Below are 23,496 nucleotides of genomic sequence, written 5' to 3'. Positions count from 1 at the left end.
GCCACTTGTGGAGTTCGCATATAATAATAGTTTCCAGAAGACTATTGGTATGGCACCATTTGAGGCATTGTACGGCCGACCGTGTCGATCTCCTATTTTTTGGATAGAGGTGGGTGAGAGCCGATTTCTGGGTCCTGAATTCATTAAGGATACTTCTTAGAAGATCGCTCTTATTCGGGATCGCTGCGTACTGCCAATAGTAGGCAGAAGAGTTATGTCGATCATCGTACTCGTGCTTTAGAGTTTCAGGTTGGGGATCAGGTTTTACTCAAAGTGTCTCCTATGAAAGGAGTAATACGATTTGGGAAGAAAGGGAAATTGTTACCGCGGTTTCTCGGTCCATTCATGATTACGGATCGAGTTGGAGCTGTAGCTTATCGGTTGGCACTTCCGAATAATTTAGATCATGTGCACAATGTGTTTCATGTTTCAATGTTGCGAAAATTTCTGCGAGATGAGGATTGGTATCAATATATCGATGTTAGGGAGATTGAGTTGCAGCCGGATGCAACCTATTTGGAGCCACCGTGTCGTATTGTTGACCGTCGGGATCAGATTATTCGAACTAAAGTTATCCCTTTAGTGCGTGTTCAGTGGAGTCATCATAATGAGGCTGAGTCTACTTGGGAATGGGAGGATGTCATTTGCTCGCAGTTTCTTGAAATATTAAAAGAAGGTAAGAGCGAATTCCGAGGACGGAATTCTTTTTGTTAGGGGGGAAGAATGTAATACCCCTACTTTTAAAAGAATAGTCTCGGCATTTTTAATTATTGTTTTATTGCATGTTATTTGATTATTTGGCATTTTAAATTGCTAATTTGCTTAGTTGTTTAATTGTTTTAATTGTGGTGATTTAATTGACTTAGTTGTATTATTTATTTTATTTACTTAAATTCATTGTTTTACTTGTTTCATGGTAATTGTGTTATTTATTTTATTTAAATGAATTGATTGGTTTATTTGATTAAATTAGTTTTATTAATTATTAATTTATTATTAGGGTTTTATGTTTAGGGTTTTACGGGTTAGCCGACTTAGGGATAGGTTTAGTATTTTGTTTTCTTTTCTTTTCTTTTCTTTTCCTGCTCTAAGTATGACTAGACTTAGGGTTTAGACAAGTATATATATACTAGTATTGGTCTGCCAAGGGTTTTGGAGAACCCTATTCACGTACTAGAGGCAGAGAGAAACAGAGGAGTCGAGAACAATAGGAATTGAGATGACGGTGCAAGGTTTCAAACTGAGACCTAAAGGCAAGTTCTATTCCTAACAATTTCCCTTTGACTCATGTTCTTTATATGCCTAACACAATTCCAGGAATAAATAAATGTTAATTCAATCTGGTTCGCATGTTCGGTTCAATTATAACAGTATGTCTTTACATGAATTGGTGTTTGCTTGTTTTTAAATTTTCTTGCATAATTCATGTTTTAATTGATGTCGATTAATGAATAAAGAATTTAATTGTCTTGGAACACACTGGAACCTAGTTCAGACACCTAGGAACCTTAGGAAAGGAGGACAAATGAGTGGAAAGTAGCCGGACTGGAAGGAGATGAAGGAACAGGAGGAAAGCCGGCTCCCTTTTGAATGGAGCAGGCTCTCCTAAGCAAAGAGCAAGCTCCCTCAAGGAGGGAGCTGACTCTGGAGGGTTGGAGGCAAGGGGGGCCGGCTTCATGAAGTAGGGAGGCTGCTCCCTCTTTGAGGGAACAGGCTCCCTCGAATTTTTATTTTTTTTTTTAACTTTTCAGCGACTTGTTTTGCTACGGTGCTTGGATTTTTAAGTTTTCAGATTCAATCAGAAGCTATACTGGGGGTTTTCAGAGATGTCCTAAGATTTATTAAAACTCCCGAGGGCCTTGTTAATGCATAATGTGATACCCCTCGAATCCGAGACACGGGTTGATCAAGCACAGACCCAAACCCGAGGGAATGTCAAACAATTAATACTTTAATGAACACAGAATACAAATTTAATTAAGAAATAAAATTTAAGATGAAAGAAACTAAATATAAATCCTTTAAAAATTGAATACTGAAAATCTGACAATCCAAAACTCCATAAGTTTAACAACTCGGGAATCCATCTCTAGTGGACCCCTAATAAAAATCCAAACTGAAATAAAACAACTCAAAGAACATCCTGATATAAGTTATGGAGAGAAATCCTACGCCATCGGTAGAGTGAGTAGAAACCTCTGCTCAGCACGAACACGTCTAAGTCTGGAACTGTCGTGTACCTAAAAAATAGAAGTGGGTCAGGCCCACGCGCAAGTTCTATACTACAACAATCCAAACAGAGGCCCGATACGCATGTACACCCTAAACAATTCAACAATAGCTAATAGTCCGTAAATATATATATAGTCACACTAAAGGACTCTCACTGGACTACAGGCCGATCTCAACCTGAATAGAGGTAACATGCTAAAACACACACGAAGTGGGCATGTGTACCTAAACCTAAACAGGGTACACCTCCAACCATCGTATCCAGCTATGCATCCCAATACATATACGCTCCCTAACCATCGATCCTGAGACTCAAGCTTATATCGTGGTACCATAACAATATATTTAAAATTCATCATGCATCCTAGTAGTGCCGCTCAACTAATTATTGCCATGACACTATAATTTAATAGGACTTAACTTTTGGTTAATCCATTCCTAAATCCAGAGTAGGTAGGTTTTGGTATTTTGAATCCAAACCGTCCCTAGTATGCCACCGTCCCATACCGGTGCATACTCCAACCATCCAGCAATTGATAATACAAACGACAAAAGTAATTATCAACTAAATCCATACATCCAATAATTGATACCAACAGTAGTAATGTAAGCATCAACAAGTAGAGTAAAAGTATATACATAAACATGCTCAGTACATGCAGTTGTATAAAATCCGGTATACTATTAAGTTTAAATCTTAATAGCGTTTAACAGCCAGCAGTTGATATTACAGATATTAAAGTAAATATCAACTAAGTTCATAACTCCAACAATTGATACTAACTGTAATCATGAAAACATCAAAAACAGAATTACAATCTGCATATAGACATATTTAATCTATAGTGTTTCCCCAAAATTCGGTAATGCTAAGTTGGTTTAACTCTTAATATTATTCAACACCAACTCATTCAGAACAGTTACAATTCAGATACATGATCATGATATATAGTTAAACATGTTACAATTATATCATTCGTCTCAGAAGATTACTAATTCAGAGAGAGTTAAACATTACTAGCTTTCCAATTTTTAAACACAGTGAAACTGTCTGATTAATTCCTTACGGTCCAAACTATTCTAAGCATATAGACTCAATTAACACCATATCTGGAGCCTTAATCTAACCATATACATCAACTAGACCTTTCATATTAAATCCTGAACTCAACTGGAAACTCCAGAACAACCACTGCATGCAAAAACTGACTGGAAACGAAGAAAAAAAAAAAAAAAACTCAGCAAGGAGACGTCTCCAAAAAGTGGAGCCGGCTCCCACACTTGGGAGCCTCCTCCACATCAAAGGGAGCCGGCTCTCTCCAAGGGAGAGCCGACTCTCTCATTCTCTGCCTCTTCTCTTCGTCTTCCTTCTTCTACGGACGCCTTCTGCAACTTCTCTGTCCTATGCTATGGTTCCCAGAAGTTGTAACTCCATCCCAGTAGCTTCCCAGTCCATGTTTAAGTCTTTAATACATTCCACACATAGGTTTAAACAGATAATTAAACAAGTAAATAACATGTTTTAACAGGTTTTGCAAGCAAGCACACATACTGTGATAATCCAAGTTTTAGTATAAACAGATAACGTTTTTATTGATTAAACCAATCCTAGAATTATTTAGGAATGCAAAGAACACGAAGCCTAAGGGAGAGAGTAAGGATAGAACTTGCCTTACACCGACATCCGTCTCAATTCTCCGACGAATCCTTTGTTTGTTCTCTGTTCTTTCCTAGCCGTCTCCAAAACCTCTCTCAACCTTACTATGTCATAATTTAATTCTAAAACCCTAGGCAGACAACTTAGGTGTGTATTTATAGGCCACCCTAATCCTAGACTCTCTCTTAAACCCTAATTTGATTTACTCGGGTCATAGAGAAAACTAGGTTATATTCAATGTCGGTTGCCTATGAAAACTGTAAACCCAATGAAAAGCTATCCACAGTCACGTTGAAAAGTAATTAACGAATTAACTTAAACTAAATCAAGTCCATTTAAACAATTAAATTAAACAGTTAAACCGGTAACTTTAAGTAAATTAATTCCATTAAAACAACCAAAATAATTAACTATAATTAACTTAATTAAATCAGAACAATTCGATAAGTAAATTCAATTAAATAACAACAATGAACACCATTAAATAATAACCACAATTAAAGCAGCAAAATGACCCATATGCACGACAATCACTAAAACTGCAAATTAAGTAATAAATTAAATACCATGACTATCCTTTTGAAATTAGGGATATTACAAAAAATTACACATAATTACACATTATTATAGCTTGAACAGTATAAAATTCTTACACAAATTGGTATACTATTTTAGATGTAAATGATTAAAATTGTTCAACATTATTTTAGCAATTTTTTTAGAATAATTTTATGGTTAATCATGTTCCAGTGTTATATAATAAGCATGTGAATTTATATATTCTATTATACTTACTTGGAATGAATTGATATTTACATGTATGATCTGTATTATCAATTATTGGACTTTGTGGAGTAGTATCAAATAAGCCTGTTAATTTACACAATTTTATCATGTTTTGTATGGAATAATTGATGTTTATATTTAATATTTTTATTATCAATTGTTAGATTTATGGATTAGTTGGTATTTACATTCACTGTCTGTATTATCAACTGCTAGATGTTGGATTGTATGCACCGGTATGGGACGGTGGCATACTAGGGATGAATTAGCTCAAGAGGCTAAGTCCTACCTATTCTGGAATAAGGGAACGGATTATAAGAATAAAATCATACTTATATGTAAGTCAGTGCAGCTGAACAAGCTGAACGACTAATTGGATTTATGATGGATGGATAGGATAGGACTTTAAATAAATATTTATGATACCGCGATATGAGCTTGAGTCTCAGAGTCGATGGTTAGGGAGCGTATATGCAGTAGGATGCGTAGCTGGCTATATTAGTTGAGGTATACCCTGTTAGGCTTAGGTATCCATGCCCACTCAGATGCATTTTGCATGTTGCCTTCTATTCAGGTTGAGACCCTCTTCATAGTCTAGTGAGAGTCCCGTAGTGTGGATATATACATATATACGAATTATATAGCTATTGTTGAGTTGTTTAGGATGTACATGTGTATTGAGTCTCTGTTTGGATTATAATAGGATATAATTTGTTCGTGGGTCTGACCCACTTCTATTTTGTTCAAGTGTACGTCAGTTCCAGGCTTAGAGCTTATTCGTGCTGAGCAGAGACGGTCACTCATTCTTCCAACGACGTAGGATCCCTCCTCATGATTTAGTACTGGATTTCTTTTAGTTATTTTCGTTTCAGTTTGGGATATTATTAGGGGTCCACTGGATGGATTCCCGAATTGTTCTCTTGGAGGTTTTGGATTGGAAAATTATTATTCATATTTATTTCTGATGGTTTTGGGATTTTTGGATTTTAAGTATTTAATTTTAAAGGATTATACTTTAGAATTCTTTCAGCTTTTAATTATTTATTTCTTATTTCATTTTGAAATCTGTGTTCATTTAAATACTAATTGTTTGATATTCTCTCGGGTTTGAGCTTGGGTCTGATCAACCCATGTCTCGGAGTTGAGGGGTATCACACTTGTCACAATGTAGCTCAAGGGTCCTCACTTGCAAGGCATAAGATGCTTAATGCTATTACAGTATATATATAGGTGACATTGGTTTGTATTCCTACCATAAAGAGGAAATCCACATGGAACCATCAACCAATCATTGGCTCAGGAATATTCTAACATTCCCTTAGTGAAATGATCACAATGCCCCTGGTATAGCTCACTATTTTGTCCACTAATGAGCATGTTATTTGATAACTTGTATATATGTATAAACCAGCAATATATATCAAGCTTAACCACTCAGCAATGCATAACAAGCCTCATTTTCTCACAGTAGGACCACATGACACGTGTCACACATTTGTTCATCATTGGTAAAGACTAAAATACCCCTGTAAGGGATACTTGTCAATATATACATAATTTTGTAGTTGCAGCTGTGAACACTTGATCAAACTATAATTATGAGCAGTGCAATACAATGTATTATCCCAAACAAATGTAAAATGATATGATACATGATTAAAATGACCTAATTGTCCTTATGAACCTTTGAAGCCCAATTACACCTTCTGAACCTAAGACTAAAACCTTAGAAGGCTTGTAAAATGAACCTCTAGTAGAATGTACCTTCCTCAAGCAATTTGAATTGATATCTCAAGAGTGTAAAAGGACCATATTATCCTTATAAGTCACTGTAATACATTAAGCACTCCAGAATTACTTAAGGTCAACTGAAATGGGCATGTGACAATATTTTGATATTTAAAGGACAAACTCTAATTCAAAAGTTGGATCAACACCTTACAGTTGTGATCTATTGCCTCTAAATTAATTGGTCGACATCTTCACCAACTCTCATCCTCCAAGCCAATTTTGTGATCTTGTCTCCAAATTCCAGTTAGTTTCATATAATCCAACTTGAATTTGAAGGGGATTATTAGAAATATTGGAATACATAAAACCTGGTGCACATTAGCTACACTATTTCATATCCTACCTTAGTAGCCTGCTACACAATAGCTCATAGTCTTAGCTTACTATTGTATATATACTTGATGCCCATTCCCACTCCTTAATGTATAGCCTTGGGCTCAAAGTTCTGTCTATCTATATACAGGCCTCATGTATATTCTGTTTATATAAGGGTAAATTACACTCAGACTCCCTAAGATTAGGTCATTTTGACCTATATGAAGATTTTGGTTTCGCTTTCACTTACACCTCAATTTGCGTTTTGGGATCTGACACATGTAAATTAACCCTTTTACATACCCTTAATTTTTTAATAAAATTTAATACAAAAAATCTATAATTCTAAAAGACAAAACTACCCCTCTTTGCATTTAACACGCACCAAATGACATCATACACATAACACCCAACACCCCTCTCTGCATCTAACCCACACCGCTCTCTCCGAACCAAACACAAACCTAGCCGCCGCGATCGAATACATATGAAGACGCACGAAGACGCACATAATATCAAGCTCTTTAGAGGCTAAGCCAAGGTATTAGAAGGATTACGCAAAGGTATTCACATCCTCAAAATCACTGGAGTCTAACTTGCTGCCGTGATTGAATCAGCCACAGTTCCCTTCGATTGATCTACCAACCTTCTTTTAGCATCTTTCACCCTGAGTTTACTCTGTTGCATCTATTAATTCTCTCTCGTGTGTCGTGATCTTCTTTTGGATTTTGTCATATATATTAGTTTTGACAACTCATGCGAATGTTAGAACTATTTTTTACTAGGCTTAATTTTGTGATCACGAGGCTTAATAGTGATTATGTGCTCATTGTTATTGTGGCAAATTGGAAGTTATCTGAAAATATATTTAATTTTTTGTCTTCCTGATTTCCCTGTCACTAAACTCAATTTTCAAACAGTATTTTTTGGTAGTTGAGCCCTTCTTAAACCACTTGCATTTATGTGCTTGAGTTGATATTCAAGTTGTTACTTTGTCCTTGAATGTCTCCTTTTACCATTCCTTTATTCTAATTTTTTTTTTCTTTTTATTTGCTGGATAGCTTTTCATTGAAGTCCATTTTTAGATATGTATGTCAGTATATTTGATTTAGATCATTAGAATGTTTTAACAATATGCATAATGCATACTTTTTTATCACGTGTGATTCAGTAGTCATTCTAAGAGCTTGTATTTTCCTTTAAACTATTGTGTTAGATATTTGTATTATATGATTGCAATTAGTCTCTTTTCTTTTTCTTTTTTTTCTCTATCAATTTATACTCTGATTTAATTGGTTCCTTTTCGATTTCTGTCTGAAATCCATCAATTACTGTGTTAATTTATTTATATATGGATTCTTAGTTTAAGTTTTAACTTACACTTTTACAATATTTCATTTCATTTCTGTGTGTCTACATTTCATTTGAAATTTCTGCTTGTTCATGTTTTGGTTCAATTGTTTCTGCATACTGTACCCAACTTTTGGGAGAAAAAAAATTACGTGTCTTGTCTGCATTTCATTTCACAAAAAGATCAAAAAGGAATAGAGCAGTAATAATAGCAACACAAGGCTATGAGGTATTAAATTCATTCAATAAAGATTTCTTCATTTCAATTTTCTTTTTCTATTATTTTTTTTCCAGATTTCTAATGCATTGTATGTCATTTATATTTTTGGTTTCATTTCAGGCTTCATGTTGCACCAGGAAGTAGGACCTAAACACCATTGAGATGTAATGAATTTGACGGCATTTTCTATTTGTGGAAGTTATTTAGTACTTTTAAGTTTGGTATTTGGTATTTATGATATTTTGTACTTTAAGTTGGGAATGTATTGATGTATTTTGAGACTTTATGTTGGGAATGTATTGATATATTTTGAGACTTTAAGTTGCTGTCGAAGGTTTTAAAAATTGGATTGTGATATATATAGAGGTTTAAAAATTGGATTGTATCAAGTTTTGATTTAGAGGTTTAAAAAAAAAATTACAATTGTTTTACAGGTTTTCAATTTAAATTAAAATTTGTTGACCAATTGCTTTACAGGATTGTAACAGCTGTTTTAAAGAGTTTTTTTCAAAAATATAATAATAATAACGGATTGTGCAAGATGCAAACAATCACACGAAATACGCAAGCAATGCTATTATGATTATCCAAGCTGCTTTACACGCTAATATGCAAGCAAATAAGAAAGAAACAAGAGTGTTAAATAGCAAAGATCATTATCAGGGAAAAAAAAAAAAAAAAAATAGCAAAGGCAACGGTGCTGCTTCTAAGGTCACTTAGGGGTATTTTTGTCATGAAAAAATTAAAATATACTTTTTTAAGTCAATAGATAGTTAAAAGGGTAAAATAATCGTTGTATATTAAGAATTCTGTCGTCACTACAAATTAACATTTAAGGTATAAGTATTTTAAATATGAATAAAAATTAAAACCAAAACCAGACCTAACCTTAATCTGAGTGTAATTTACCCATTTATACCATCAATACAATACTGATCAAAACTATTATTTTCTGTGTGTAAAAGTCTTCAAACTTTATTTTGCTTAACTTTTGAATGATGTGGAGGTTGGGAAATAAAGGTGTCTGACCTTCTAACTATACTTTGAATGGTTGTTGTGGGAACCTTAGTTAGCTTGCATATTTCAAATGTTATTTATATTAATATAAAGTGTCAAAACCGTACGCTGCCACATGTAATATTTTTTTATTAACTTTGCTTTATTTGCAACCTTTCTAATCATCTTGCAAAATTTAGTTTTTGCCGTGGGTCAAAATCATCTTCATTGCACTTACATTTACATTTTACTTTGAAAGTTTTATCATTTTTAGTGGTTAATATCACGCTTTATAATGACAAAATTTCTGTCAGGTCTTACTATGTTGACCTGATTTGTGAAGGTGTTACGAATACTTTGAAGTGAATTAATCTCATTCGTAAATAAGGATGAATGTTATATCGATTTAAGAATATTTTATTAAATAGTTAAATCAAATACGGCTCATTTAATAATTATATCAAAAACTCTCAATACTAACATGACCTGTTTATTAATAACCTGTTCAATGGCCTATTTAAAAAAAAAAAATTATATTATTTAAATTATTAATAATACTCAATAAAAATATAAATACTAGAAACATAAAAATTTTAATCAACCACATTACTAAATAGTCTCTAGTTTATAAAAGATTAAATTATAAGACACAAGTATATAGTAATTTTGGAACTTAAATAAAAATTTATTTATGACACATATAATTAAACGTATATAAACGAGTTATACGGATTAAATCTCTCAACCCAGACACAACACAATTAACTAAACGGATTAATCATATTGTGTTGGCGAGTCGTGTCAAATTTTGCCACCCTTCTCCGTAAAGTGTGTAGATATCTCTTTTGTAAAAAATAAAAATCAATGAACAAAATTTTCAATAAATAAGGGACCTTGTATAGTGAAATGTCCGTCAATGTAAACTCACCAATGAAGTACAAAATTAAGTAGTAGAGCATTTGTAAGTTTAGGTAACATTACCACATTTTTTATTGCAAGTTGTTAGAGTTTGAATATGCTCAATGTTTACTGGTTAGTGAAATGGAACAAACATTGTTACAAGGCATCGTTCTCCAAATTTTTTTTTATATTATTTTTAATGAAATTGTAAATTGATTCTCGTACTAGGAAACAAAGAAGGAGTCGCTTTACCTTAAATAAATAAAAATATAATAATAATAATTTTGAATTTATTTAGTTTATATTTTTAAATAGTTCTAACGAACTCAAAATTATAAAATTAAGATAGAACATATTCAATCTTTAAGGACATATTTGGAACACGTTTTGTTTTTACGTTTTTGTTTTAACCCGAATTATTGTTTTGAATAACAATAAAAAACATGTTCAGTAACATTCACTTGTTGTGAAATTTTTATAAACAAAAACATGAAAAATGTGAGTTTAGAAAATATAATGGTTAATTTTAAAATGACATTTAAGAATTTTTTAATTTATTATTATTATTTTTTTACTATTTAGTGCTACAATACTTGTTGTTACCGTACTAAAATATGTAAAAAAATCATATTGATGTTTCGATTTTTTACCAAATATATATTTTTTTACTATTTACACTCACTACAACAGTACCAGTATCAGATAAATAATAATAAAAAAACTTATACCAAATCGTCCAAATTAACTAAACAATTTTTTAAATATTTAGTTCTCTTAAAATATAACACTATCTTTAAAAAAAAAAAAATGAAGCAAACAAAGTTATTATTACTCCGTAATATTTATATTTATATATATATATATTAATCTTTTACGGTAATTTATTTTAAACCCTTAGATGAGTGGTGTAAATTATAAACATGTGTTTCTTTATTTATCTTACATTTCCAAAAGCCCAAATAAATTAAGAAGGCTGAATCGCCGAATGCTCAAAGTCCCCTAACCCATCGAGGGACATCGCAGGCTCTTTCTCTCTCTTCAATCTCTCTCTTTCTCTCTCTACCCAGTTCGTCCTTCTTCTTAATCTATACCAGATACCCATATTCTAGTTTCACTTTTTGACAAGGTATATTCTTTGCTTTCACTGCAATTTGGTCTAATGATTGTTCTATTTTCTTATCTTTCTGAGCTTATCCGTGGATGTGATTTTGCCCAACTGAAGTATATTGAAGAGCGTTATTTTTCTTTTAAAGGCTTTTATTTTGATTTTTCTTAGTTTTAACTATTATTTGGATGGTTAGTTTGTCTTTGAGTGCGTGTTTCAGTCACTTTAATTGAGTTTTTATGTTAATTGAGTTTTTTTTTTCGAATAATTTCATGTAGGGCAGGGCAAGAATCCATGTAAATTGTCCAACCCAGTGGCATACTGATGATGCATGCAATATATATTATATATATGTGTATATATATATTTTTTAAATTTTATGTTCTTTACCTTTTTATTTCTAAAAGCCCTTATCTGATTCATGGTCTGCCCTAGTTGATTTTTTTTATTTACCTTTTTTTTTGTGCTCTAAACTAGCAACTAAGGTTCATCTTTGGCATTTTAGAATTATTTTTAATCAAAATTTCTATATAACCTGAATACTACATGTGCTTGTTGTCTGAAGTAATGAATATTTATATAATTAAGTTGGTATCAAGTTAGGCTGGGTGGTGTAAGGGGATTTTTCTACCCAGATGGTATAAGGCACACTTGGGCGGTTGATATAGTTTGTTGCCATTGTTTATATTTGGTTTATTATTTTCTACCCTCTTTTCAATGATTTTACTAGCTTTACCTTACAACTCATATGTCAGTCGAGTTTTTATGATGTTGAAGCCATTTGCCATGGCCGGTGTATATGAAAAATTGATATTTTTTTCCAAAGCTTGTATGTCCGGAATTTATTGATTATGTGACTTTTATTTATCTTGATCTTTGCTAATTCATACGCATAATATCATTTTAATATGAGAATTGGATGGTTAGATAATAAAAGAATTCGTATCAACTTATGTGGGAGATCCATCTTAGTTAATGGCCTGATGAACCCATTGTGTTGTTAATGCAAGTATATTCTTTGTTTCGTTATTGCTCTTTCTTGACCCTTGTGCTTATTTCTCTTTGCTTTAGTACAGTGTGTATTTGTAAGCTCTTCATTTTGTTGGATAGGAGATTAATAATTGGGTGTTGATCATGCAACTTTCTTTTTGACTTTTGCACTATTACTACAATTTTATAGGTTTACTTGTACTTGATTTATGCAAGTTGGATGCTTAGCTTTTGGGTCTTGAAAGTTACATTCTCGGACCTGTTTTTCACAATTTCATGCCATTTAATTGCTGTTTAATTTATTTCATCACTGAATGCAGATCACTTGAAGGCAGTCATGGCTAGGGCTCTGGTTCAGTCTCATATTCTTTCTGTACATGCTGGTGAAAGGAATAGTCAATTAAAGGGATATGGAAAACCAACAACAACAACAACAACAAGCCATTTCCCAACTTCTTGGGGTCAGCTATCTGGAAAACCAAAAAGGAGTGTTAAAATGATGCTTAGTTTACAAATGCCTGCACTGAGGATAAGGAGTTTCTCAGGATTGCGAGGATCCAATGCTTTAGATACTATGCTAAGACCTGGCCAGGATTTCCATTCCAAGGTGGCAGCTGTAACCACAATCAGGCGAGGAAGGGCTAATCGAATTGCACCGAAAGCAATGTTTGAGCGATTCACTGAAAAAGCAATAAAAGTTATTATGCTTGCACAAGAAGAGGCAAGACGACTTGGTCATAATTTTGTTGGCACAGAGCAGATTTTGTTGGGTCTTATTGGTGAAGGCACTGGCATTGCTGCTAAGGTTCTCAAATCCATGGGAATCAATTTGAAAGATGCACGCGTGGAAGTGGAGAAGATCATTGGAAGGGGAAGTGGATTTGTTGCTGTGGAGATTCCATTTACTCCTCGTGCAAAGCGTGTTCTTGAACTCTCACTAGAGGAGGCCAGACAGCTTGGTAAATTCTTCTTTTTCTTCAGTGCGTTAGCTTTAAAAAAACTTGTAGGTTTGAAGATATTGAGAAAGCCTTTGCTCCAATAATGTTTGTGACTGCTTGCGCCAAGAACATTCTGTTCTGGCTTCTCATTTGTGGAAACATCAGTAATACAGTTACTTTAGTTATTAAATGCTCAGTTCTGAACAACAACACATACACACATTTATATATTTAACTAGTATTGAAATGATTCTGGAAGATAATTAGTTAACCATATTGCTAAATGTTTCAGGCCATAATTATATTGGATCTGAGCATTTGCTGCTGGGATTGCTTCGTGAGGGTGAAGGTGTGGCAGCCCGTGTCCTTGAGAACTTAGGTGCTGATCCAAGTAACATTCGCACACAGGTAAGCAGTACAAATTTATAAGTTGTGCCAAGCCAATTAATTTTCTTTTGGAATTCCCTTTATTTTTACTCCAAAATTGTAATTTGCTAAAGTAGAATCCTCATTGGGGCAAGTAGGTTATTCGAATGGTAGGAGAGAATGCAGACAACACTGTTGGTGTTGGTGTTGGAGGCGGATCCTCTGGCAACAAGATGCCAACACTGGAAGAGTATGGCACTAATTTGACAAAGCTGGCAGAGGAGGTATTTTGCAAATAAAGTTTACTGTTCTGACAGTATGAATAATTTTGCTCTTCAGCTGGTTTCTTAAGCTGGTTCTCTTGCATTTTTAGGGTAAACTGGATCCTGTTGTTGGAAGGCAACAGCAAATCGAACGCGTGACTCAAATTTTGGGTCGGCGGACAAAAAATAACCCCTGCCTTATTGGAGAGCCTGGTGTTGGAAAAACTGCCATTGCAGAAGGCCTTGCTCAACGAATTGCGACTGGTGATGTTCCCGAAACAATTGAGGGGAAGAAGGTGAGTATAATATAAAGCAGATGTTAAAAACACAACTACGGCATAAACTGATTTGCTAGTATAAAGTTATAAACTGTGCATGAATTTGTCTAGGAATCAAACTTATAAATCTTTGTATTTTGAAAATTGAGGACTACTTATCAAAAAAAAAATGAACACTACATCTTCCAGGTTTTATCTGAAAATTATATTTCGGATCTAGTGTTCAAGTGATATAAAATCACATCATGTTATATCACTTCATGTCTTGATGTTTCATACACAAGCTGCTTCTCTCTCTCTCTCTCTCTCTCTCTCTCTCTCTCTTTTAATATATATATTTTCTCTCTCTTTCATCTAGTTATTTGTTGATAAGCATCTGCTGCTTCTACACATAGATTAACTGATTAAGCAATATTATGTCACAAAAAAGAGCTATCCTCATTTTCTTGGGATTTTGCGTCAGAGTTTAGTGCAGGTATGTTAGGGAATTTTGTTTTTCCTAGACTTTCTTATCACCTATAATGTACCGATGTCATCTTGACACAACACGATACCACATGGTTGTGGGTGTGAGATATGTGTCTGACTCACGTACCCTAATTGGACACTTGGATCCTCTATTCTTGACGATGGAAGAAGGAAAACTCAAATGTGATAGCAAAGAAGGGTTATCTACATCTGAGAGAGATGTCTCTCCCTTTTATTTCCACCATATTCCTTTAAAATTCGATTATTATATGAGTACATTAGTATTGTTGAAGGATTTAATATTAAAGTTACACTCTATCTAACAGTTTAAGCTTCTGGAGTTGATGGTGGTTAACATGGTGTCATAGCCAAAAAGTCTCGAGTTCAAACCTCACCGTCACCCTAATTAAGATTGAAAAAACACGTGTTGAACCAAAAAGAAGGCCACATGTGAGTGGGCGTGTTGAAGGATTTAAATATTGAAGTTACACCCTCTCTAACAGCTTAAACTTTTGGAGTAAATGGTGCTTAACAAGTATCATTTGTTATGCATTTATGTAGCTTAATATGTTTTCGAGTGTGAAAGAGTTTCCACATGCCCGTATCTGGTTTTTGGACACATTTCAAGTTGAGTCCTTTGGGATGCATTTCAAGCTGAGCCATGTATCCTAAGATTTGGAATTTAGGGGGGGTTCTGACTTTTAAACACATTCATATCCGATGCATGTACACGTCTCCAGGTAACATAGAAGGGAAGTAAGCAAAAAAGTTTTCTTGAGTTATATGAGAATATCTGGAGTTTATGTGTTCAATTTCAATATTCATTTTGAAATAGTGTAATATAAGGCATTAAACATGATGTTTGTCAGAGAACCAGTTGAAGAGCATAGTCTTCAAGCCTTGTGGAGAATTTAGGGGAAATGGCATGAAGTGATTGAAAGTTTTTAGTTACAGTGGAAAGTGTGAGGAAATTTAAGCATAAAAATATGGTTCATCTATTAATTGGATGTACAAGCTGTGTGCATGCTTGAAAGGGAAAATGGAAAAGTCAAAGCATGTGAAACAAAATTTGGTTTTAGTTTTCCTTTGCTTGGCATGTATGACTATCATCTTTTTATCATTAGCTCTCTCTTTTGTTGGGTTTTGGGTAGATATTGTACATCTTTAGAGGAGACTTGATTTTGTGGGTTCCTTGGGTCCTTAGGGTCCCTTGTGGCCTTTGTGTTGTTCTTGGGACGCGCTCCCCTTTTGAACGCTTTCTAATACATTTTTACTTATAAAAAAATATATATGACTATCACATCAGAGTTTTAATGTACAGATCAATCTAAGTAATCTATATGAAATTGGAGCTGATCTCATTGCAGCAGATGCGGAGCTTATAGTTTCTACTATTGACAATTCAGGAGATGGATAAAATGTTTTTTTTTTTTTTTTTGGCACATCTTCAATAAGATGACCAAGTGAAGAAGTCCTTCTTATTCGACACATTCATCTTCTAGGTGAATGGTTATTTGAATTCACTGAAACTTGATTGTTTCGTTTATCAGTAAGTGCATTTTTGATCTTAAATAGAAAGCAGTCTTATTTGTGTTCCTTTATTTGCTATGAAGATCAGATTTATTATTGTGGACATGCTCACATGGGACTGTTGCAGGGACGGACCAGAAAATTACATGAGAGGGGGCGATAGTGGGATTTTTTTAGTAATTTCAGTGGGGGCAATAGTGGGATTTGTAGGTATATATATCAAAATGAAGAAATTAGTAGGGTATAATCCTAAAATAAAAAATAAAATAAATTGTCCGTGCCTGGACTGTTGGGTAGTGCTACTGTGACCCCACTTACCCCATTCCCCATTCCCTCCTGAGCTGTCATATGTGAAGTAAATACTGGCCTTGCTTCTTACTGGATTTTTTATGCATGGACCTGTGTAATATGCTATATGAGTGTACAGCACTTACACAAATTTTCAGTTGCTCAAAAGAAGTCCTTAATTGTATATGAATGTCACAATGAGTTGGTGCAGCTATCCTCGCTGAGTTCCATATGGCTCCGTTGGTGCTGGAAGCTCAAACCATCCATTTCTTAATTCCTGCATCAAAAATTTGGCTGACATGTTTTTCATTTCAAATTGTAGAATCCATTTTATTGCACCAGGACTATGAGTTATGAATTCTGGTTATGTTACACTGTAGAACTAATTACGTTGACTTCTTGATGCTCATGTCTTGAGAATTTTTGGTTTAAAATAAAACAACAACTCTATGGTGTGCACAAAATTGAAAATGGCATGCATCTCAATGTTTGAATGATTCTCATCAGTTGTATGGAATGATATTGTTGTTCCTTTTTTTTTAAAAAGAAGTGGAATTTACTTGTATGCTATACAGGTTATAACTCTGGATATGGGTCTTCTTGTTGCTGGCACAAAATATCGTGGAGAGTTTGAGGAAAGATTGAAGAAGCTGATGGAGGAAATCAAGCAAAGTGATGAAATAATACTATTTATTGATGAGGTGCACACACTAATTGGAGCAGGAGCAGCAGAGGGGGCAATTGATGCTGCTAACATTTTGAAACCTGCTCTTGCAAGAGGTGAACTGCAAGTAAGTTAGAATCAGCTAGCTTCTTCTTCGCCTTTGTTCTATTTTTATTTTAGTTCTGGCTATGTTCTGTGTATTGGAATTTGACATGTTACAGACATTATACCTCACTTTTCTGTTTTGAAGAAGTGTTTAGGTTTTTGTCCAAATAAAAATTTGGGTTCAAATCGATAATTGGAAATAAACACTAATTAATTTTCTTTTTAGCGTTATTTTGTTCTTAATATATTAATAAAGTCTCCCATCCCAGAATCCATGGCATGTGTCCAGGAGTGTGAGAAGAGTAAATCACGTTTCCAAAAATTGGAGAAAAAATTTCATATCACTGGAGATGTGCAGAAGTGTCAATGGAGGACACGATGGTTAATTTTGGATGTTATAGTTTAATATATGATTGAAATGATTTTATGAGTGGTAAATAAAAAAATCATTGAACTATTGATTCTGGATGTATTTTAGTGCTTACTTAAACTGTCAGTTCTAATCATATATCCGTACAAGTTTTTATCAGTAGTCATACATTTTATGCTTTTTTTTTAAAAAAAAAAAATTGGGATAAGTTGTGTTGATGCTTATTGTTATATTAATTTATGAAAAAATACTTACTTTTATGTTTTATCTCATTGATGCAGTGTATTGGCGCAACAACACTTGATGAATACAGAAAGCACATTGAGAAAGACCCCGCTTTAGAGAGGCGTTTCCAACCGGTTAAAGTGCCTGAACCCACTGTTGATGAAACTATTCTGATTCTGAAAGGGCTGCGAGAACGATATGAGATCCACCACAAGCTTCGATATACAGATGAAGCTTTAGTTTCTGCTGCACAATTGTCGTACCAGTACATCAGGTATGTGGTTCCTGTGATAACTGGTTTTGAATTTGGCACCTGCATTTTGTATGTACGCGCGATGTTACTGACAAATGGTAGGTTGGTTCAAGAAATGGATATTTTTCTAATAAAAATTAGTCAACTATAAGCAAACCTAGTAAAGTATGGTTATTTGTGCTCATAGCATCAAAATCTCTCGCTTTCTTTCTAATGGAAAAATACCATGTCAGAATTGGAGAAAATTGAATCATGGGAGGATAAGTTCGCTGGAGAATAATTTAAGTAATGATGCAATCAATTTAAGAAAGAAAATGGTTGGAAGTAATGCTCTTTGTAAGCAAAACAGTGCACTATTGGAACTAGCACCCTTAATAAGCGTATGATATACTCCATCTCTGAAGTTTATACTTTTTAACTATTTGAGGTGCTTTTGATATATCTCTCTCTGGTTTATTTTTTTCCACTTTTCTTTTTTCCTGGTTAATTTTGGATCTGGATTAACTGATGCCGGATATGTGGGATCTATCATTACAAGCGTTGGCTAATTAGAATATGAAATGTCATACTTATTTCTTGATAATTATAGTTCTTCATAATATTTATAAATATATATTCACTGAAGTTTAGATTTACGAGGATGGATTTACCCTTTTTGATAAGTAAAGTACTGTAAAAGCATGCTCAACCGGGGAGCGCATCCCAAAAAGAACTAACACGTGCCAAATAGGGACCCTAAACTCTCAACTTATCCACAATCTCCTATCGATTTACATTTTCTCCCTTGAAGCCAAAGAAATAAAAGTCAAGAATAGAGAACTTAAGACCAATAGGAGTCTCCTCTCCCTCAAAAAACCTCCTATCTCTCCCTCCACAAAACCCACTATAAACACAAAGGTGTTACCCTCCAGGCATCTCGGGCTTGTGACCCCGCTACAACCTCTTCAAGCCTCGAGCAAGCACATTGTAGAAAGAGGCATGAAAACCTCCTATTTCTCTCCCTCCACAAAATCCACCATAAACACGAAGTGTTACCCTCCATGCATCTCGGGCTTGAGACCCCGCTACAACCTCTCCAAGCCTCGAGCAAGCACATTGTAGAAAGAGGCATGACGCAGTGAACCCCGATCATACCCAAGAGTATGGACCAGCTATCCCGAGCCACTGGACAGTGCAGAAGTAGTTGGTTCACCGACTCATTCATCACATGCAACACCAGTTCACAATAATCTGTCTGCTCCTGCTTAGGTTGTCAATCGTCTATATTCACCCCAGAACTGCTGTCCAAACAGAAAAAGTCATCTTAAGGGGAGCCTTGGTCAGCCAAACTGCCTTCCAAGGGAAGAAATGCCCCCGAACAATCAACAACCTCCTATAGGAGAGCACCTTGAATCTCTCATGAGAGAAGGCCATCCAGAACCGCTCGTCGATCCCGCTCCCTCCATCCTCTGGCGGTAAATCAATGTCAGAAGCTTGGAGATATCCTCCATCTCCCAAACCTGAAAGTGCCGCTCAAACACTACATTTGAAGTAGTCCTTCTGCCATCAAGCCGATAACAGTCGGTGACCAAGATCTGCCTGTCCAGTTCAATCCAAAGCCAAGACCCCAAAATGTTGTGAATTAACTTTACCAGATTTGATAACTAATTTTAGTTGAACTTGGAAACTTTCTCACATACTCTCTTAATTAAATACTTTCCTAAGCCTCAATTACAACTACTTGGGGTTCTTATCAAAAAAAAAATTACAACTACTTGGGGTTGTGTATTAGCTTGCTTTAAGTAAGAGTAATGCTCTGAAGAGGTCCCTTTCATGAGAAGAGCCATGAGCTCTCCCTATTTAAAGATTGGATAAAACAATTTTTTGAGATGTGTGAAAAGTCAAATCAATTATTTAATGCATCTAAGTTAAAAAAATAGGACAGCTCATGGATCTTCCCATGAGAGGGACCTCTTAGGAGCGTGTACTAGCTTGCTTTAAGTAAGAGTAATGCTCTTAAGAGGTCCCTCTCATGGGAAGACCCATGAGCTCTCCTATTTTTTTTAACTTGGATGCATTAAATAATTTATTTGACTTTTTACAGCTCAAAAAATTGTTTCATCCAATGGTTAAATAGGGAGAGCTCATGGCTCTTCTCATGAGAGGGACCTCTTAAGAGCATTACTCTATTAAGGAATACAGATGGTACATCATTGTTTTAACATATAAACTAAAGGAAATATGCACTTGATACTAACAGGATTTTAATAAATACAGAAGGTAATCAAGTAGTTTTACATTCTAAACTAGTGAAATTATACACTCAAAACTTGCAGGATCTTACTACATATTGAAGACAATCAACTAGTTTTACATTTTAACTGGTGTTAAAGGGAAACTTAACCGAAGACTATGAGATTCAACATATAGAGCACTATTTCTCATTATATTTTAGTCTTCTTGTTTGAGTTAGGGAAGACTGGGAAATAGGAAAGGAAAACAAGAAGCCTCTTTAGAATCCAGTGGACATCATAGGGGATTTGCTTGGTATCCTTATGAAGTTAAAAAGGCACTACAATATGAGACAGCGACTTGGTTTCGGGGATTTAGTAGAATTAAAATCTGTTGGGAGAATCTCATTGGAGTGATTTTAGCCTATGAAAGAAATTTATTGGAGTGATTTACGGGATTGATTTTAGGAATCCTTCATCAGTGTATTTTCCATATTTATCACTTGTGTTCTTTCATCTATATAAATAGAGGTGCTCATTGTAAACAATCAGAGAAGATAATAAGAGTTCTCACGACAAAAACTAACACCGCACAAGCACACAAATGAGAGATTCTCTATACCAACTTCTCGTCAAGAAATTTAGCTTTAGATACATGCATAAGTGTGGGCTTCCAATTTTTGCAGTGTATATTTGTATCTGCATAATGTGTTCTTATTTTTGGTACCCTATTTATATCCAGTTATGCATTTAACGGGTTTTTTTCTATTCAGTGATCGTTTTCTGCCTGATAAAGCAATTGACTTGATTGATGAAGCTGGTTCTCGGGTCCGACTTCGTCATGCACAGGTAAGCTCATAGTCAAGTGTTGCTACCTTCCTCTTTTTTCTTTTTTTGTTATTTTTTTGACTAGCTAGGCTGCATTCCCTTTCTTTCCAGCTCCCGGAAGAAGCCAGAGAGCTTGAGAAAGAGCTCAGGCAAATCACCAAAGAGAAGAATGAGGCTGTTCGTAGCCAGGACTTTGAAAAGGTAATTGTCATATTGTGTTACATTTTGTCAGTCACTTTGTCTTGTACTGCCTACCTATTACGAGGATGAACCGAATAAATGATGCAGTTATAGTCAATATCTAAATCATAATAGAGTTGTGTATTAAGCAAGTGTTCAGTTAAATTAAACACTATGGAGTTTTCAGTAAACACTTTATGCCTGCATCTAAGTCTTTTAGATACTGAATTTTACCAATTCTTTTACCATTTTTAAATGTGAGCTTATGGTGCTATAATTTTTGAACAGGCTGGGGAGTTACGTGATAGAGAAATGGACCTTAAAGCACAGATTTCGACGCTTGTGGACAAAGGTAAAGAGATGAGCAAGGCAGAAACTGAGGCAGGGGATGCAGGTCCTGTTGTGACAGAGGTGGACATTCAGCACATTGTTTCTTCTTGGACCGGCATACCTGTCGAAAAAGTGTCAACTGATGAATCTGACCGCCTCCTCAAGATGGAAGAGACCCTACACAAGCGTGTTATTGGCCAGGATGAAGCTGTCAAAGCCATCAGCCGTGCTATCCGTCGTGCCCGTGTTGGACTAAAGAATCCCAATCGACCCATTGCTAGCTTCATCTTTTCTGGTCCAACTGGCGTTGGGAAGTCAGAACTGGCAAAAGCACTAGCTACCTACTACTTTGGCTCTGAAGAAGCCATGATCCGGCTGGATATGAGCGAGTTCATGGAGAGACACACCGTCTCCAAGCTCATTGGTTCACCTCCTGGCTACGTAGGTTACACTGAAGGTGGCCAGCTTACTGAGGCTGTTCGGCGACGTCCTTACACTGTTGTACTCTTTGATGAGATTGAGAAGGCTCACCCTGACGTCTTCAATATGATGCTTCAGATTCTTGAGGATGGAAGGTTGACGGATAGCAAAGGCAGAACCGTGGACTTCAAGAATACTCTTCTGATTATGACATCGAATGTTGGAAGTAGTGTGATTGAAAAGGGAGGACGCCGAATTGGTTTTGATCTTGATTATGATGAGAAGGATAGCAGTTACAACCGAATCAAGAGCCTGGTGACAGAGGAACTGAAGCAATACTTCAGACCAGAGTTCCTAAACAGGTTGGATGAGATGATTGTGTTCCGGCAGCTGACGAAGCTGGAGGTGAAGGATATAGCAGATATAATGCTTAAGGAGGTTTTCGAGAGGCTGAAAACCAAGGATATAGAGCTTCAGGTAACGGAGAGGTTCAGAGATAGGGTCGTGGACGAAGGATACAACCCAAGTTATGGGGCAAGGCCCTTAAGAAGAGCCATAATGAGACTCTTGGAGGACAGCATGGCAGAGAAGATGCTTTCAAGAGAGATCAAAGAAGGTGATTCAGTTATTGTTGATGTCGATTCTGATGGTAATGTGACTGTTCTCAACGGTAGCAGTGGAGCCCCTGAGTCACTACCAGAGCCAATTCCTGTGTAGATCAAACATTTTGACCTTTGCTCTGTCGTTGTCTGTACTGCAGCTTTTCTTTCAAATTGGTTATGTTTATTCTTGAAACGGCTGGCTGGCAGTAGGCAGAATCTGCTTCATTAATTTATAGCGAGTTTTAAGGCTGTACTATTACGCTATTACGCTACGATTGCATGTATAGTTTATATCAGATGGTAGAATTTTGTTTAGTGTTTTGGTTTATAGAGTGATCCTAACAAGATGACATGTTTGGTGTTGGTTTTACAGAGTGATCCTAATAAGAGGACATGTTTATTAGGTTGAAGGTTTTCTTAGTCATAATCTGGTTTCCTTATTATGTTTATGTTTTGTTTTCTTGCAATCTTCCTGAGTGGTTTTGCAGTTACTGGTTTTGGCCATTGTAGTTGGTTTTTCTTAGTCCATCCTCCTGACTAAGGAATGCCAAATGTCAGTGTTTTTCTTTACGTTTTACGGTACAAGTTTTCACCTACCTTTGTTTGAAAAATTATGTTGATTCTTGTCAGGTTTGGTAGGCCAAGACCATTTTAGCTAGACACAAGTCGTTTAAGAAGAGAGTTCCAAAATGTTTTTCGAATTTATTGAGCCGTATGAGATTGAATGCAAGATTTTGGTTGAACCACCAAATTAGGTGGCGAATGAGGGCTCTAGAACTTCAAAATCTAGCTAGATTCTGGACGATGTTGAGCATAGCTAGTTAGTAGGACTGGAT

The 23,496-nt window shown here is 35.2% G+C and overlaps 1 protein-coding gene across 1 annotated transcript; it reads left to right on the top strand.

Annotated features, from left to right (window-relative positions):
• The first annotated feature begins 11,214 nt into the window (after positions 1 to 11,214).
• LOC132295219 (ATP-dependent Clp protease ATP-binding subunit ClpA homolog CD4B, chloroplastic-like) lies at positions 11,215 to 23,070 on the top strand. The gene is made up of 10 exons (XM_059793386.1): positions 11,215 to 11,373; positions 12,663 to 13,301; positions 13,573 to 13,688; positions 13,805 to 13,930; positions 14,020 to 14,205; positions 17,049 to 17,264; positions 17,894 to 18,111; positions 21,074 to 21,149; positions 21,240 to 21,329; positions 21,597 to 23,070. Exons 2-10 carry the CDS (start codon positions 12,680 to 12,682, stop codon positions 22,773 to 22,775), a joined length of 2,829 nt encoding a protein of 942 aa, XP_059649369.1. The 5' UTR covers positions 11,215 to 11,373; positions 12,663 to 12,679; the 3' UTR covers positions 22,776 to 23,070.
• Positions 23,071 to 23,496: the final 426 nt, after the last annotated feature.

Source organism: Cornus florida, unplaced genomic scaffold (genome assembly GCF_030987335.1).
Source record: "Cornus florida cultivar Cherokee Brave unplaced genomic scaffold, ASM3098733v1 CherokeeBrave_3.0.0_Hap2_Chr02, whole genome shotgun sequence".
Lineage (NCBI taxonomy): Eukaryota > Viridiplantae > Streptophyta > Magnoliopsida > Cornales > Cornaceae > Cornus > Cornus florida.
The sequence above is the reverse complement of the archived record's forward strand: the minus strand, read 5'-3'. Positions and strand labels throughout refer to the sequence as shown.

Excerpts from the sequence above, each read along its gene's own strand:
- LOC132295219 (XM_059793386.1), top strand. The coding sequence starts at position 12,680 with ATGGCTAGGGCTCTGGTTCAGTCTCATATTCTTTCTGTACATGCTGGT. Across the intron at positions 13,302-13,572 it reads AGAGGAGGCCAGACAGCTTG|GCCATAATTATATTGGATCT; the intron begins GTAAATTCTTCT and ends TAAATGTTTCAG. Across the intron at positions 21,150-21,239 it reads TCCGACTTCGTCATGCACAG|CTCCCGGAAGAAGCCAGAGA; the intron begins GTAAGCTCATAG and ends CTTTCTTTCCAG.